At 40.8% G+C, this 14,101-nt stretch overlaps 2 protein-coding genes across 2 annotated transcripts; both read right to left on the reverse strand.

Annotated features, from left to right (window-relative positions):
* Positions 1-860: 860 nt before the first annotated feature.
* Positions 861-8,202, reverse strand: taok3b (TAO kinase 3b). The gene is made up of 7 exons (XM_034547733.1): positions 7,975-8,202; positions 7,746-7,874; positions 7,447-7,650; positions 6,316-6,555; positions 5,438-5,650; positions 4,989-5,171; positions 861-3,504 (listed from the first exon to the last, which is right to left on the reverse strand). The coding sequence occupies exons 1-7, from the start codon at positions 8,158-8,160 to the stop codon at positions 3,343-3,345; spliced, it is 1,317 nt and encodes a 438-aa protein (XP_034403624.1). The 5' UTR covers positions 8,161-8,202; the 3' UTR covers positions 861-3,342.
* Positions 8,203-12,245: 4,043 nt separating this feature from the next.
* LOC117741003 (heat shock protein beta-1-like) lies at positions 12,246-13,097 on the reverse strand. The gene is made up of 3 exons (XM_034547734.1): positions 12,707-13,097; positions 12,547-12,610; positions 12,246-12,417 (listed from the first exon to the last, which is right to left on the reverse strand). The coding sequence occupies exons 1-3, from the start codon at positions 13,095-13,097 to the stop codon at positions 12,246-12,248; spliced, it is 627 nt and encodes a 208-aa protein (XP_034403625.1).
* Positions 13,098-14,101: the final 1,004 nt, after the last annotated feature.

The raw sequence follows: 14,101 nt of genomic DNA on the forward strand, positions 1-14,101 counted from the left end.
TTACAAGTACGTAAAAGAGAGGGTCTGCATAGCTAAATTAAGCAAGAAGTCAATGTCATCATGTCACAATGTCAAGCTTCTGAAGGCCCGGCTTGCATTATCAGAGGATGATATCATCGTAACATACGATGGTGTTGCATCCTCCAGTGATTAATGTGAGGAGGGACCAGGAGGATTATGTAAATTATGAATATGTCACACAAACTGGATTGTTCACGTCTTGTCTAATCTCTTCTTCGTCACCACCACTGACTTCTAGAAATGACGATCACTTCTGCTTGGAGACACCCTATGATGGGTTGAGCCTGCTGTCTGATGCAGGGTCAACTAGAGGTCAGCACACAGGACGGAAACAGCTGACTTGATTGCCACATTTTTTTGATGTTAATATCGTCTTTGTTTCAGACGTGCACCCGAGATTGCCACAACTCGGTCAAACAACTGACTACTTGAGAAAAGACAGGGGGAACTCGACGTACCACAACACTGTCAGCACTACAGCAGGTAAAGGCTAACCACTCTACTGCCATCCTCGGGGCTTTCCAATTGCCCCTGGGGATAAAAAAGGGGGTTGTGGTGAGGTGGGCAATGGCTGCAGATGGTGCCGCAGACGGTGCCGCAGACGTCGACAATTCAAATAAACTACAGTCCCATTGCTGCCAACAGTTACATTTCAAGCATGGCCAAAAAAGCCCCCAATCAACACCCTAAATCAAGTAAGTTTACCCTGAAATAAAAGGAAGCCTCGAGAACAGTGGACGCTCTGCAGTGTAACTTCCCTCTCACCTCCTGTTCCCATTTCAAGGTTGTGGTTTAAAGTTATCTTTGATGTGCAAGTGTGTTTGTAGACTTACAGTAAATTACAATAAACAGCATTTGACATAATGTAGGTCACAGCCGTCACATCACATCAAAGAAAAGCAAAAGTGAAAAGCTTTCATCCAAATAAGTGAGCTTTACAAGGAAATTCAACAACAAACAATGAGAAATGCACTGTCATAAGATGCAGGATGTTGATTGAGACTCGTTTTTTCAACAGAATCTCTTTTATTTTGTCTTTGAACTGCACAGGAAATGGTGAATAAGGTTGTTTAGGAAAGTCCCCTTTATTTTAACTAAATACATCTTTCTAATCTTAAAATCCACACAAATTGTAAGGTTCATAACTGTTCTGAAGCTCAGGCAAACCTTATTCAAGCACCCCAATAGCACTTTTTATGGAACCATTTGTCTGCAAGGCTTCATTAATATATGTGACCAGACAAAAGGCCTTACTGCATATGAGAAACTTTTTCATCAAATTTCAGAAAGTTTGTGAAAATGTAAAAAGCTGAAAAATCAGGAGGCGCCATTCAACTTCAGAACACACTCTGGTCAAACAAATTCAGTATTGTAGGTTTCTACGTGTAAAACAAGAGCATTTAAGTTCTATTGCCATCAGAAATAGGATGTCATAATATTCCTCGATTAATAATACTTTGCTAATTCAGGGGACGTCTTCCACCTTTCAGCCCTGTGAGGAACACAACCAAACATTAACACAAGTTGTGGCTCTGGAATGAAAAGAAAAACAGGGGAAGAAATACCTGCCAAACATAACGGGGTTGCATTCAAGACCACCACATTAAACAATGTTTCAAAAACTGACCTGTGATAAAATAGTATTTATTTTTTCATACATATACTTCATTTTTAGAGGGTTTCACTGCATGGGGTACTCTAAATATGTCATGAGTGTTTAAAAAACTTAGTAGTGTTTTGACTCAGAGGGGGTTTCAAAATGCTTCACGTTTACATTTTGTAAAAATCAATCGTCTCTCCAAGACAAAAAACTACAAGGCTAAAGGTGGTATTAGAAATTAAGCACCAAACAATTATCTTTCCATTCAGGATTAATGGAAACATTGTGCAACCTGTTCAATGACCATAATGAACATGGCAAAAAATATGTAAATCTTATCATTAGACACTAATTCCTCAAATGCAATCTGGACTCACATGTTGTGTTTTGCTTTTGTAGAACCATTGATCCCTAAAAGATCGTGGTCCTGATATTATAAGAAGTCTGTGGTTCCATCCACCACCATGTATACAATCTGAGAGTCTAGTGATTTGACATAGCATATATTGAGCTATTGTCTGACCATATCTCTATATCATAAAACAAAAACGAAGCAAAATCTGTATCGTTAAGCTCTGTTATCATTAATAGACCAGTGTCTCTGTATATTCTAGCTATATTCTCATGTACAAATATTCATATAAAAAGTTATACAGCACAATTCTCACCATTTTCCTTTACAAGAACTTTGATTAGTGAACATTAAATGATTCACACGTTTGGATGAAACCAAAACAAAATGGTGCCGGCCTCAGTAAATAAAATATAGATATAACAAACACGGAACTAAAATCATCAGGCACAACTTAAATAAAGGCATTTGTGAAATTATCATATCAAATATGGCGCTTATGTCCAGTATCCATAGGCTTGAAAATAAAACAAAAAAAATGCTTTTATTTACAAAACAGCTAAAATCTCTGACAGATTCATGCTTCACTTCACAACCTGAATTTGTCCTTAAAGTGCATGCAATAATAAGCAGTTTTACCAAGTGGGATCTTGAATTGTGATAAGATAAACAGATTGATCAAGCTAATGCCAATTGACCCTACATATTAAATAAAAGAAAGGGTAAGAACTGTTGCCTAGAAAAGTGAGGGACCACAGTATACTGTATGCATAAGCACAATATGGAAGTATGACCAAAATAAAATAAAAAAATGAATAAACTCTGACTTTTCCAGTGACCCCATACAGTAATATTCACATTCAGAGCATAAATTAATAAAGAACAAAATCAAACAAAACCAATAAAAAAGACAAAGCAGCTTACCACCGCGGGGGAGTCCGCAGCTCACATTCCACATTGTCCCTCCATGTAACACACACATTAAGCATCATACGAACATGATGGGTCTCTACTTAAACATATCAAAGGGCCAATTTTACTAAAATTTCCTGATTTATTCAATTCATACCAAAAGGAGGAAATGGCATGGAGGAAAGAGTCTGTTATTTTTAACACACAAGTTTTGAGTTACACTGACTAGGTTTGATTTTTATTGACATGTTGTTGTAGATTCTTTTGTTTGACTTTTCCCCCCTTTCACAAAAGAAGTTCTCATTGCACGTAACACCTCAATTCAAAGATGCAATATCTAAGAGAGAAGAAAAGCAATAGAGAAAGTTATCCAGCTTTGTCACCGTGGACGTGACAAACCGTCAAGTGGACGCAAAAAAGGGCACGGATACGTTGTCCTCTAAAGATTAATCCACTTTCATCTGTTGTCTTCTTTGGGGAAGTCCAGAGATTCTAGGCTCCCAAAGCCGAGGCTTCTACTTTCTGAGTCAAAAGTGTTCATTTCTCTGTCCTGACGCTCCAACAAGTGCTTGATCCTTTCAGTGCGTTCCTTCTGAAGTGCAGCCAGTTCCTCTTCAATCTGTAATCGAAAAAACACGATGGTGGTTATTTCGTCATGTGGACTCTAACTCTAAGCTCCTGTTTTGCCCTGCTAGAGATGCAGCTTTGTTGTCAATAACACCAACACGTTCACAGTAAGATGTCACAGTTATTATCCAGATTCACAGGAAATGTAGTAGAGATATTGATGTTTCCTAAAGAATTTATCGTACAATCAGTGGTGTGTTTTCCTTTAGGGTCACCTTCATCAGCATTAAACTATTCTGCATTCATTATTTATAATTTTTTTGAGAACACATTTTCTAGACATCACCTTGTCCAGCCTCAAATGTGGGGAATGTCTTTGTCCCACAGTATGTGATCGTAAACTTAAAATCATTTGTGTGTGTGTGTGGGGGGGGGGGATTTTGGGACCAATTTGTAAAAGTTTCTTTAAAATGTTCCAGACATTTTATAGTCTAAACAAGAAAATGAACGTGGCACTAATTGATAATAAACTGAATCACCAGTTGCACTCTCATCATAATGAAATGTCCACTTGAATACTTTACAGTACAGTATACTGGCTAATGCTCCCTAGTGGACGAGCCCTTTTCCCTTTCTACACACTCCTCGATGACCAAATTTCTTTTCACTTTCTATGAGTGTCACTGTAAACATGCTGATGCTAAAGATGACCTTGTTCAACATCTTAATGTATCTGAACATGCTAACTTTAGCCCTAAACCCAATGTACAGTTGAGGCACAAGTTAAAGTTAAGTACAGTTGGAGAAGTTAGATGTTTGACCTGGTGTTGACCATCTTATCCTGAGAGAATGTCCTGACCATCCATGCAATAATATATGAGTGGTGGGCCAGCCGAGGCCCATATCACCAGCATGGCAATGAAAAATGTAACAAAAAACTTGATTTTGCTATCGTACAGCAGCGATGGGGTCTGTGGTACCCCATAACAATGACTAGAATAATGCAAATGTAAACAAAACAAATAGCATTTAATAATAAAGGCCTGGTACTTTTTAAATGGACCCATGGCTTTTCCTCAACCGCCACCCCATGTGCAACGTTTTGACAACAAACAATTTATAACAAACAATTTGCTTTTATTGCCCAGTTTTCTGCTGCATTGCAGTGCTCTTTTTCATACTCCCCTGTTGACCTGAGGAAAGCTGCAGAGCTCTAGAGTCACCTGTCAGCGATGACCACAGGACAAAGTGACACATCACCATCAACTGTGCAACCAAACACAAGGAGTTGGGAGGAACCGCCCACTTCCTTCCCAACTACAAACTTGCCTATCCAGGAAACTGACCCCGACGTCTTCCCCTGGACACATTTGTGTTTGTGGTCAATATCGGTGCAATGATTTGTAGAAATAAATCCCATCAAAGCTGCTGCGTTCAACAGGTGTGTCTCTGGACATGTATCTACCTATCTGGGGGTCATTGCTTCATACAGAACGGAGTCAAAGTATTTTAGAACGGCTTCAATCTGAAACCTACCTTCTGTTCAAGGTGCGCTCTACGGATGGAGACCTTCTGCTCAAGTTTCTGCTGCTCTCGCTCGTGTTGGGTCTCCATCTGTGACTTAGTTTTACTCTGGTAGGCGTCCAGGAGCTCCATCTCCTGCTTCAGCTGCTGCTGTAGCGCCTGGCACTCTGTTTCCTGCTCTGCGTCTAATCGCATCTAGAGACCCAGCGAGACGGAGGTAGTTACAAACACATGAACAACCAGCATAGCTTGTTTATCTAACTACAGGTCAACAATGTGAGGGCTCTAAAAATGCAAATGTGTGTGATGAGGTTGTAAAATAGTCGATGCACGTAATTGTGACCGTTACCATTAGTCTGAAGTGAAGAGCAAATGTCTTGTGGAAATAAATATACAACATACAAATGATGAACGGGGCCCACTTCTGCTATTCATGACAAGATGCTTCAGGATCCTCGTACCGCTTGTGAAGCCATCATCTCGTTGATGCTCTGCTCGTACTGCTCGGCCAGTATGGCCAGCTTGCGTGTCTGCTCCTCTTTTAGGCTCTTCAGGATAATCTTATGGTCGCCTTTTGGAGAGACCTCCAGCTGATGGTTCCTCAGAGCTTTGTACTGCTTGTTCTGTACCTTGCAAGTATCCTGGAACTGTTTCTTGATCTGCATCTCCAGCATCTGCAGAGAGTTGAAAGAGGAAGACAAACAAAAGGCACCCGATCACAGGTAATTGTTGTTACCGGTGCATTTTGACTTTAACATTGATGCAAAATATTAAGCAGTTAACAGTTGGCTAAATGACTCTCTTGAAATATCTCTCCTAGTTTGACTTACAATCAAACAACGTGCATGCATTTAATTTCACCTACCAATGTCATGTTAATGATGTTTAATGTTTAATGGATTAAGTGGAGAAAAAATGAGATCATTACCAGAGTTATTTATTTATTTCTTGCAATGACATTGAACATTTCACTTTGCATCCAGAGGGTGAGCTTTCACTTCTCAACTCTGGATAAAACAAAACAAAAGTCTCAATAGACTAAGGTAGGAGAAAAGATGACAATTTGTGAAAAAGATATCAAAAATGTTTTTTGGAAAAAGCAGTTTTCGACATATTTCTGATCGGCAATTTAGAATAAGAGTAAAAGGTCAATTTTGGGCAAATCGAAAATCAGAAGTGCAGAATATTAGAGGGGGCCGATGTACAGTACCTACAGAGCCTTCATATCAAACCCATGATGTATTCTTCCCGTCGAAACATGTCTCATCCCCTCTATAAACAAACTTTTGTTTCAACTCTCTAGATAACCCCATAGTTGGAAGGAGAAAGTCTCAGGCACCTTGAGGTTTCTGGGCTGCTGCCGCTGCTCCAGAGTGTGTTTCCTGTGTAGTTCTCTCTGCCGCCGGCCATTGTACTCCTCCTGGTTCTCCAGCTCTGTCTGGTGCTGCAGCCGCATGAGTTCAATACGCAGCTTGTGCAGCATCTGCAGCTGCCTGCGCTCCATGTCCTGGGTGGACTCGTCCTGCCGGATCATCAAGGCATGTTCCATCTCCTTCTGGGTCCTCTTCTTGTTCAGCTCCTGGGACAACAAGTTTGATGTAATGTCCTTTTTAATGACAACATGTGCAAATTCAGCTTAGGTCCTGATCTTTTTTTCTTCTTTTTGTTGATATTTCTTCTCATAGAAGTACTGTCTTCTAAAATAAGTAACAATTACAAAGTTTCCCAAAGAAATTGTGTATCCGAGGTAGTAACTCGTCTTTTGATGAGCTCAATTAGGAAATGATGGTGTTAACAGTAGTCACACTATAATTGTTGCATGTAATTTAGTGGCTATGCTCCATTTACCTGTAATTTACCTGTTCATGTTGTATTTCATAAAAGTGCATTTTTCATGATGTTAGTTATGGTGGCCCCATTTTGCCCAATTCTACATTCTTGTTTGAAGCGTTAGAAAAATATCATTTAAAGTCCAAAACGGAAAATGTTTTGTAGGATGGGAAGGAGCCATTTTGTTATGCATGATGTGGCTTGCTCTGAAGTCCACCATGTCCACCGCCTTGTCAACACCCGTTCCCACTGGGGAAATGTACTTTTAAAGTTTCAGGTTCCCAATGTGAGCATTTGCAGTTTTTTTCTGTTACATGTCATAAAAATGTACTTTTAATACCATTAGATGTTTAGAAAGTCAGTTAAATAATTTAGGGTGCATAAGTAATCAAACAATTCATTCATAATGAAAATAATTAACTGTAGCATTATCCTGTGCATTTAAATCAATGACATTTTTGATTGATTGATCAGTATTGATTTCGTCATCACGACAGCGATTATTTCACAAAATAGTTCTGCGTCCAAACGGCTTCTGAAAACACCAACAGTGATATCCAAAATCGAGGTATTTCATTGTGAGATTGTCTGCACAGTGTGATTACACCTTCCGTCCTGTGATGCCGGTGAACCACATTACCTCTCTCAGTTGCTCCTGTTCAAACTCCTGCTTCCTGACCAGACTCCGGCGTTTGAGGGCCCTGCAGCTCCGGTCGTAGACCAGCCTCTGCTGGGCCAACAGGTGAGCCTCCTCCTCCGCCTGGGAGCGCTGTATTGTTTCTTTGTGCCTGGACAGACGCTCCTGCTTCTCCTCCTTTGGTGTGCCGGGGTCTTCGCTCATCTCCTGTAACGCAGGCGCAAGAAAACGTGTTTCACGTTGAGAAGATATGGCGTATGGGATAAATAAACATTGCATTTTTGTTTTTTGGTGATATTTACTTCTTTGATCTTGTCTTTGCAAAGCCTGTACTCCTTTTTCTGGCTCTCTAAGAAAGTAGTCAGCTCTTTTTTTTGCTGAGCAACAATCTGTTGCTGGATCCTCCTCTCTTCAGCTGCAACGGACTTCATCTGTGAACAGATGTTTAAATGAACACCCTTTAATGATCGCTTATCTATTTTGTGATGTAGTTTGGTATGAAGTGAATTAAATCAGTGGTTAAGGCTTTACCTCTTTGTCTGTTTGAGCAGAGTGGCGTTTGGCCAGTCTTTCCAGCTCAATGTAAGTGTTGTTCGCATGTGTCTCTAATTCCTTCTGAAACCGGAGCCTATGCTCATCCATCTCGGCCTTTAGCCTGTTCTCCAGGGCGATCAGCTGCTTCTGGTGCTGCCGCCGCATGCGCTTATACCCAGACATCTGCTCCCGCAGCTCAAAGTCCTGCTCATGCTCCTGGATCTACCTGATGACCTACGAGGAACACAGGAAGCAGGAAGTAAACGAAACGGAACAGATAGAGAGAAGCAACTACTGTGGAGAAATCAGGAGAGACAAAGGAAGACAGACTGCTGGTGTGTCAGAGGCTATGGCCTACAAACAGACCACATACAGTATAGTGCAAACGACAGGTCTGCAAACTGGAAGGTAAACAGTTTGCAGATTACTACACATCCACAATAACCTAAGAAGTTAACAAGGGTTGATACAGACATCTGACAATCCTTTAGGGATGACAGTATCAATGTCTTTCAGCATCAGTGTCGAACAAAAGAGGTAAAGATGATCAATATACAGAGGCTCTGATGTTTAATCCCATTCATACTCTTGATTAGAGTCAACTCTTAATACTATAAAGCAACATGAATGAATCCATCAATCACGTTATAAATGTAAAATGTATAATATATAATACCACTCTTAGGCTCAAGACCATTCTGTAAAATTACTATTTAAGACAGGCATGAGAGAAGATGTGGAAATGCACCATTCTGACAAAAACTAAATCTCGCTGGTAATGTGCATTAGGGCAGAGATGTATATGGAATACATATAAATGCGTTGCACACACATAAAAGCAGAGGCAGAGAGGGAAGCTGAGGATGGAAAAAAAATGACATCCATTAACAGGATCTGGTTGCCATGACTACAGATGTACAGCTGAGAACACAGACACCCCTCCCTCCCCTCCTCACCTCCCGCCGGCTGCACGCATACACGCACACATACACTAACACACACACGCGCGAGCACCAGCGGGGTTTTTTTCTTCTTCATGCAAACGGAAGATAGAGAGAGAGAGAGAGAGAGAGAGAGAGAGAGAGAGAGAGAGAGAGAGAGAGAGAGAGAGAGAGAGAGAGAGAGAGAGAGAGAGAGAGAGAGAGAGAGCGAGAGAGCTGCGTACCAAAGATGCTGATTTGATGGTGGCAATGTGTTCACAGATCTTGCAGTCGAGAGACCGGCTCTTGTGAGAAGTAGGCCGCAGCTCTGGCCTGGTGTCCCTGTGCACAGCCTCATCCCTCACGCAAGCATGGTCCTGCAGGGGGGGAGGAAAAGGAGGAGATAGTGGGGCTGGGTGCTTCCCAGGCCCTCCGCACTCGCTGTTTCTGCTAGAGCTGCTATTATTGCCGAATCTCCCTGAATGCAGCACACATCCAGCTTTAAATGCATCCTTCCCCTGCTTGTTCCCCCGCTACTGTCTGCAAGTTCTTCCTACGAGAGAAAAGGGCATTGCTAAACAATTGCAGGCACCACCGAGAAGGCAGCTACTTGATGAAGTCGTTTTTTTTCTGGCGTCCCTCTCTCCTCAAAGAGGAGGAACCAAATGGCTCCGGTGGATAAGGTTGAATTATGCAATGCCTACCATTGATACTCGGAGAAAGATAGCACAGGGATGTATTTTACTGCCACTCTTCTTTTCCGTTTCAAAATGCAAGAAATGTTTGGGAGGAAAAATACTTTTCCTGTGTTCCAATGATCGCATGTGGTACCATATTTAAAAAGATTTGAATCAGGTAAGGCACATCCAAACATGGTTTTCCCTCGAATATGTCGCTTGATGATCCGTTTGTATTCCACTCGAATTTCTGTCCTACATTTACAGCGCACTTGGTCATGGTAGGTGGTTCTGGTGCCTTCTATTCATCTCTTTCCTCTGTCCCTCTTCTACACTCCCCCTTCCTTTAAAGAGACACCGCAATACTACAGCCAACAAGCCTAAAGTTATTTCACAGCAGCCTCTATCACAAGATTATTTTAGAAAAAAAAAAACAATATGATAATACACATGTTCACTTATATAGATAGCTTAAATATAAATCAATATATGTCTTTTTTTATTGCATAATTTAGCTATTAGTATTGTACATTTTCACAAAATCCACTTCTTTTTTAAATCCCTCAATATTATAATATTTAAAAAATAGAAATGCTTTGTGATACCATCCTGTGAAGGGGCTCATTGCATGAATGGAATATGCTCATAAAAAATACAAAATGCTTGCCTCCTTTATGATATATTTGTTGTTATTTTTTTCTCTTCTTTTCATCAGTGAGATCCATATTTTCCCTTAACATTACTTGCATTTTTGGTGAAGCAAAGAGACAAATATTTGTATACTTGGCACTCGTATTCTTCCTGTGGTTACTTCGTGTGGCCGCAGGAGGGCGACAGAGACAACCATTTACAGGATGTGTCTCTCTCCGTGGTGCTGAATGTACCACGATATGTCACACGTGTCGTCGCCATCTCTGCTGCCACTAGCACTGCTTCCTCTACCACTGCAAACACAAAGTACACCGAAGCAAACATGCAAAACTGTCATACCACCTGGAATTACAATGCAAACCATCTCATCTGCCAAACTCCGAGAAGCCACCTGGAAAACCTTAGCAGCCACTTAACAACCAGTGAGTGACAGTTAGGGTTCGGGTATACTGGGAGCAACTTATCCAAACACAGCGAACAGATCCAGTGACCACCTGAAGTCGAGTAAGACCTCGATAAAAATGTACAATTTCTTCAGAAATATTTGCTTGCTAGTTTGTGCTGCTTTAGGTCTATAACTACTATTTTCCACCTGTGTCTGACGGTGAGTGTGTGAGCAGGAGCTGGGGTTCAAGCATGTTCCTCTTGAATGTATGTTTTACAGTATGATATTTAAATATACAATTTCACCTTTTAACACTTAAAGGCACAAATACAGTAACTCCTGAAATGTTCACATGTAATACCTGGTTCAAGCAGTAGATGTCACTGTTTACTTTTGACTGGTCTTCATCAGATCAGCCGAGCCCCTGACTTCTACTCTTGAACAGTTTAGCCTAAACATCTGCTTCAGAAGTGAAGCAGATGTTACGATAATGTGTATTTTCCCAGTTACCTTCATTTCATCCAGCTTCAGGCTGCTGTGCATTTGTTTTTGAAGTTTGGCATCACATGACTCCAGTACATTTCAAATTAATTCATTTGGTGGAATAAACTTAAAACAGCTAATTTGGAAGATCTAGATGGTCTTTGGGAGCGATTTGATGAAGGTCTACCTTAATAGATGAAATCAAACTTAAATACTAAGTCAAAACTATCTCAAAGAGAAAACTAGACAGTGTCAAAATATTACACTAAATTGGACTCCAGTGCCCTCTTGTGGACCATTTGAAAATGTTTTTGTTTTGGAAAGCCATGAGAAATAGAGCAATGGATGAATAATCAATACATGTTGAACTGGTTTCTATAAATCTTATAATCTGCTAAAAAAAATCACTAAATCTAATAAAAGACAATAACGGATAAAATTCAATATTTTTTTATTTATACGGCAGAAGCTGTTTCATTCATTCATGTGTGGCAAATATATATATATACGGCCAGCTTTATTAGGCTGTTAGTCAATACATCAATGTACAACTTTCAGGACAGACACACACTCACTACAGCTTCACTACAGTGTTTCTCTTCTTCACAAGCAAAATCAAATCAAAACAAATTAATTAGGAATTGCCATGTTACACAGAAGCAAAACTTGACATACATACTTTTTTGTTATGAAGTAAATAAGCTGTTTGGATATAAATAGTCCATTTCCACTGTCCATTCTTGGCCATTATTGTCAGCCATAATCTCCACAGTCCCTTAGGTCATGTAAGGTCACAACTACAGCTGCTAGCTTTTTTCTTCATATAATTCTGATATTAAAAGAGCATGAACACATGATGGTATATTGTTAGGAATAAACGGTCATGCTAATCCATTTATAAGCGATGACAAGCGAATATAATTCCTTATTTTCAGAGTTTATTCTGTATTATTTTGATTAGTGTGCATTTGATTGTGAAACCAAATGTAAATGTGACACAATGTTGTTCTGTTAACATTACAATATCAGTATTTTATAGCAGGAAAACACTACAACAGACAAGTTGTGCCTTTGTCATGCCAGTGCTACACACGTTGCTGTACACAACTCGGGAAAAATCTGATTGTAGTTTCAAATTCTTGCTTACTGGTTTCACTTTTCACCGTCCGGCGTCTGTCTGATCTGAACTGGAATCACAACTGGAATCACAACCTCATTGGGTGTGTTGCCGATGGATGTCCCTGGAGCGGGGGCCTCTACGGACAGAAGCCCATCACCAGACAGCGAAGAGCTGATGTGTTGCGAGTCCACCCCCTTTGGCAGCCTTGAGGAGAAGAAGAGAACGTTTATGCTCAGCTCTTGCCTCATAAAAATGTTACAATACACAGTTATCATATTGAACCACAGTAAGATCATTTTTTCTAAATCCCTCACATTCTCAGAGACAACTTACTTGTATTTCCGGGTGAAGCACCTTGAAACAGATCCATGCTCATCCTGCCTTTCTTCATGATTTCCTTCAAGGGAAGAATGTTAAAGATCAGGCACAGTATACTTTACTGTCACGTCTCCAAAATAGCTTGTGGGAAATCAGAGAATTATATGCAGTGTACCTGATATTTGCAAATAACCCTCCTTGGTGGTGATTGTAATTTCCTCAGGCGAGAAGTGATTGACGTCCAGGTTAATCTTCCAGCTGTCCTGCCCGGTTTGGATCTCTGTCACTCCACTTGCCAGTCGTCTTGGACCCTTTTGGTTCAATGCCGCAGGGGGCCGACCACTGAATGGAGGCAGAAGGGGAGTTTGTGCGTACTCAGGCCAGGAGAAAGAAGCCAGTCTCTTCTTGGACCAGTCGATCCAGTCCAGATCCCTAGGTTCCAGGAAAGGAGGGAGGCCAAAGTCCTGCGCAAAGATTCGATTTGACTGCGTCCAGTTTGGGAAAGGATCCCAGCTCACATCTCGGCGGAAAATGGGACGAGATAATATTTTTTTTTGTTCCCCCATATCCTAAAAAATAAGGTCTGAATGAAGTGAAAAGCTGTTGAAACTGCAAAAGCCTGTAGCTCCACCCAAACAAACAAGTCTAGATTGATGACCTGGGCACTAAACAATGGGCAGCTGTATTTCTATTCTCAACAGAAAGAGAGCTGGAGGTCTGAGGAAAGGGCTGCTTTGGCATCTGTAGTGCTCTACTCACACACATATATACCCAGCGGGTTCGCTCTAACACTGCTCCAGCAGCTGGTGTGATCTAAGCGATGAGAATGCCTTGCTACGTCATGAGCTGGGGTGTCACTCCTCCGTTGCCTCGGGACCCGGAGAGGATAATGCTAACTATTCTTTATTTATGTCTCTGGAGCATCTGTGGCAAGTTGCTGGTGAATGACTCTGGAAGCAGCAAGCAGGCACTTTATTCAGCCGCGGCCTCTGCAGTCTTGTCACATACTGGTGCTCTTTGTCCATAGAAGTCACAGCCGTGTGTTATGTGAGGGAACAACACGTACAAGTCGCACGGTAAACAACAGGGTTACTTCCACTTTGTCAACACGAGATTTAAGAAAGAAAACTCCAGCTGGGACAAACATAATCATGTGATGAGTATGGAGGGCGAAATGCAACGATAAAGGCCAAAGTGATGGACTGAGGCATTGACACAGTCGAGTGGTGGTGAGGAATTTTGCATCTAGAGCTAAGTCTTCTTGGGTGTTATGTTATGTAAATAATCAACTGAACGTCAGAGGAATAAATAAAGCCATTTGCCATCAGAGAGGAATGTTATTTATTAATGAGGCAATATCTGTTGCCTTCCATCTGCACTCTTATAAAGCATCAGTATTAACTTAGTATTAGCACTTTGTAGTTTAACTTTATTGAAGAAATTGTACTTTCTCGATTCTTGTTGTTTTGAGTTTGTACTCATGGTTGAATGCACTTATTGTAAATCGCTTTGGATAAAAGCGTCAGCTAACTATGTCAATAATGAGCACATGTGGTAGAAGTATTGTCAC

Source organism: Cyclopterus lumpus, chromosome 12, assembly GCF_009769545.1.
Source record: "Cyclopterus lumpus isolate fCycLum1 chromosome 12, fCycLum1.pri, whole genome shotgun sequence".
Lineage (NCBI taxonomy): Eukaryota > Metazoa > Chordata > Actinopteri > Perciformes > Cyclopteridae > Cyclopterus > Cyclopterus lumpus.

Bases quoted from the DNA above. Each gene is read 5' to 3' on its own strand.
- taok3b (XM_034547733.1), bottom strand. From the start codon at position 8,160: ATGTCTGGGTATAAGCGCATGCGGCGGCAGCACCAGAAGCAGCTGATC. The intron at 7,651-7,745 runs GTAAATATCACC...CCTGCGTTACAG, and splicing joins GCAAAGACAAGATCAAAGAA to GAGATGAGCGAAGACCCCGG. The intron at 6,556-7,446 runs GTAATGTGGTTC...TTGTTGTCCCAG, and splicing joins AACAGGAGCAACTGAGAGAG to GAGCTGAACAAGAAGAGGAC.
- LOC117741003 (XM_034547734.1), bottom strand. From the start codon at position 13,097: ATGGGGGAACAAAAAAAAATATTATCTCGTCCCATTTTCCGCCGAGAT. The intron at 12,611-12,706 runs GTACACTGCATA...CTTCCCTTGAAG, and splicing joins GGGTTATTTGCAAATATCAG to GAAATCATGAAGAAAGGCAG. The intron at 12,418-12,546 runs GTAAGTTGTCTC...CTTCTCCTCAAG, and splicing joins TGCTTCACCCGGAAATACAA to GCTGCCAAAGGGGGTGGACT.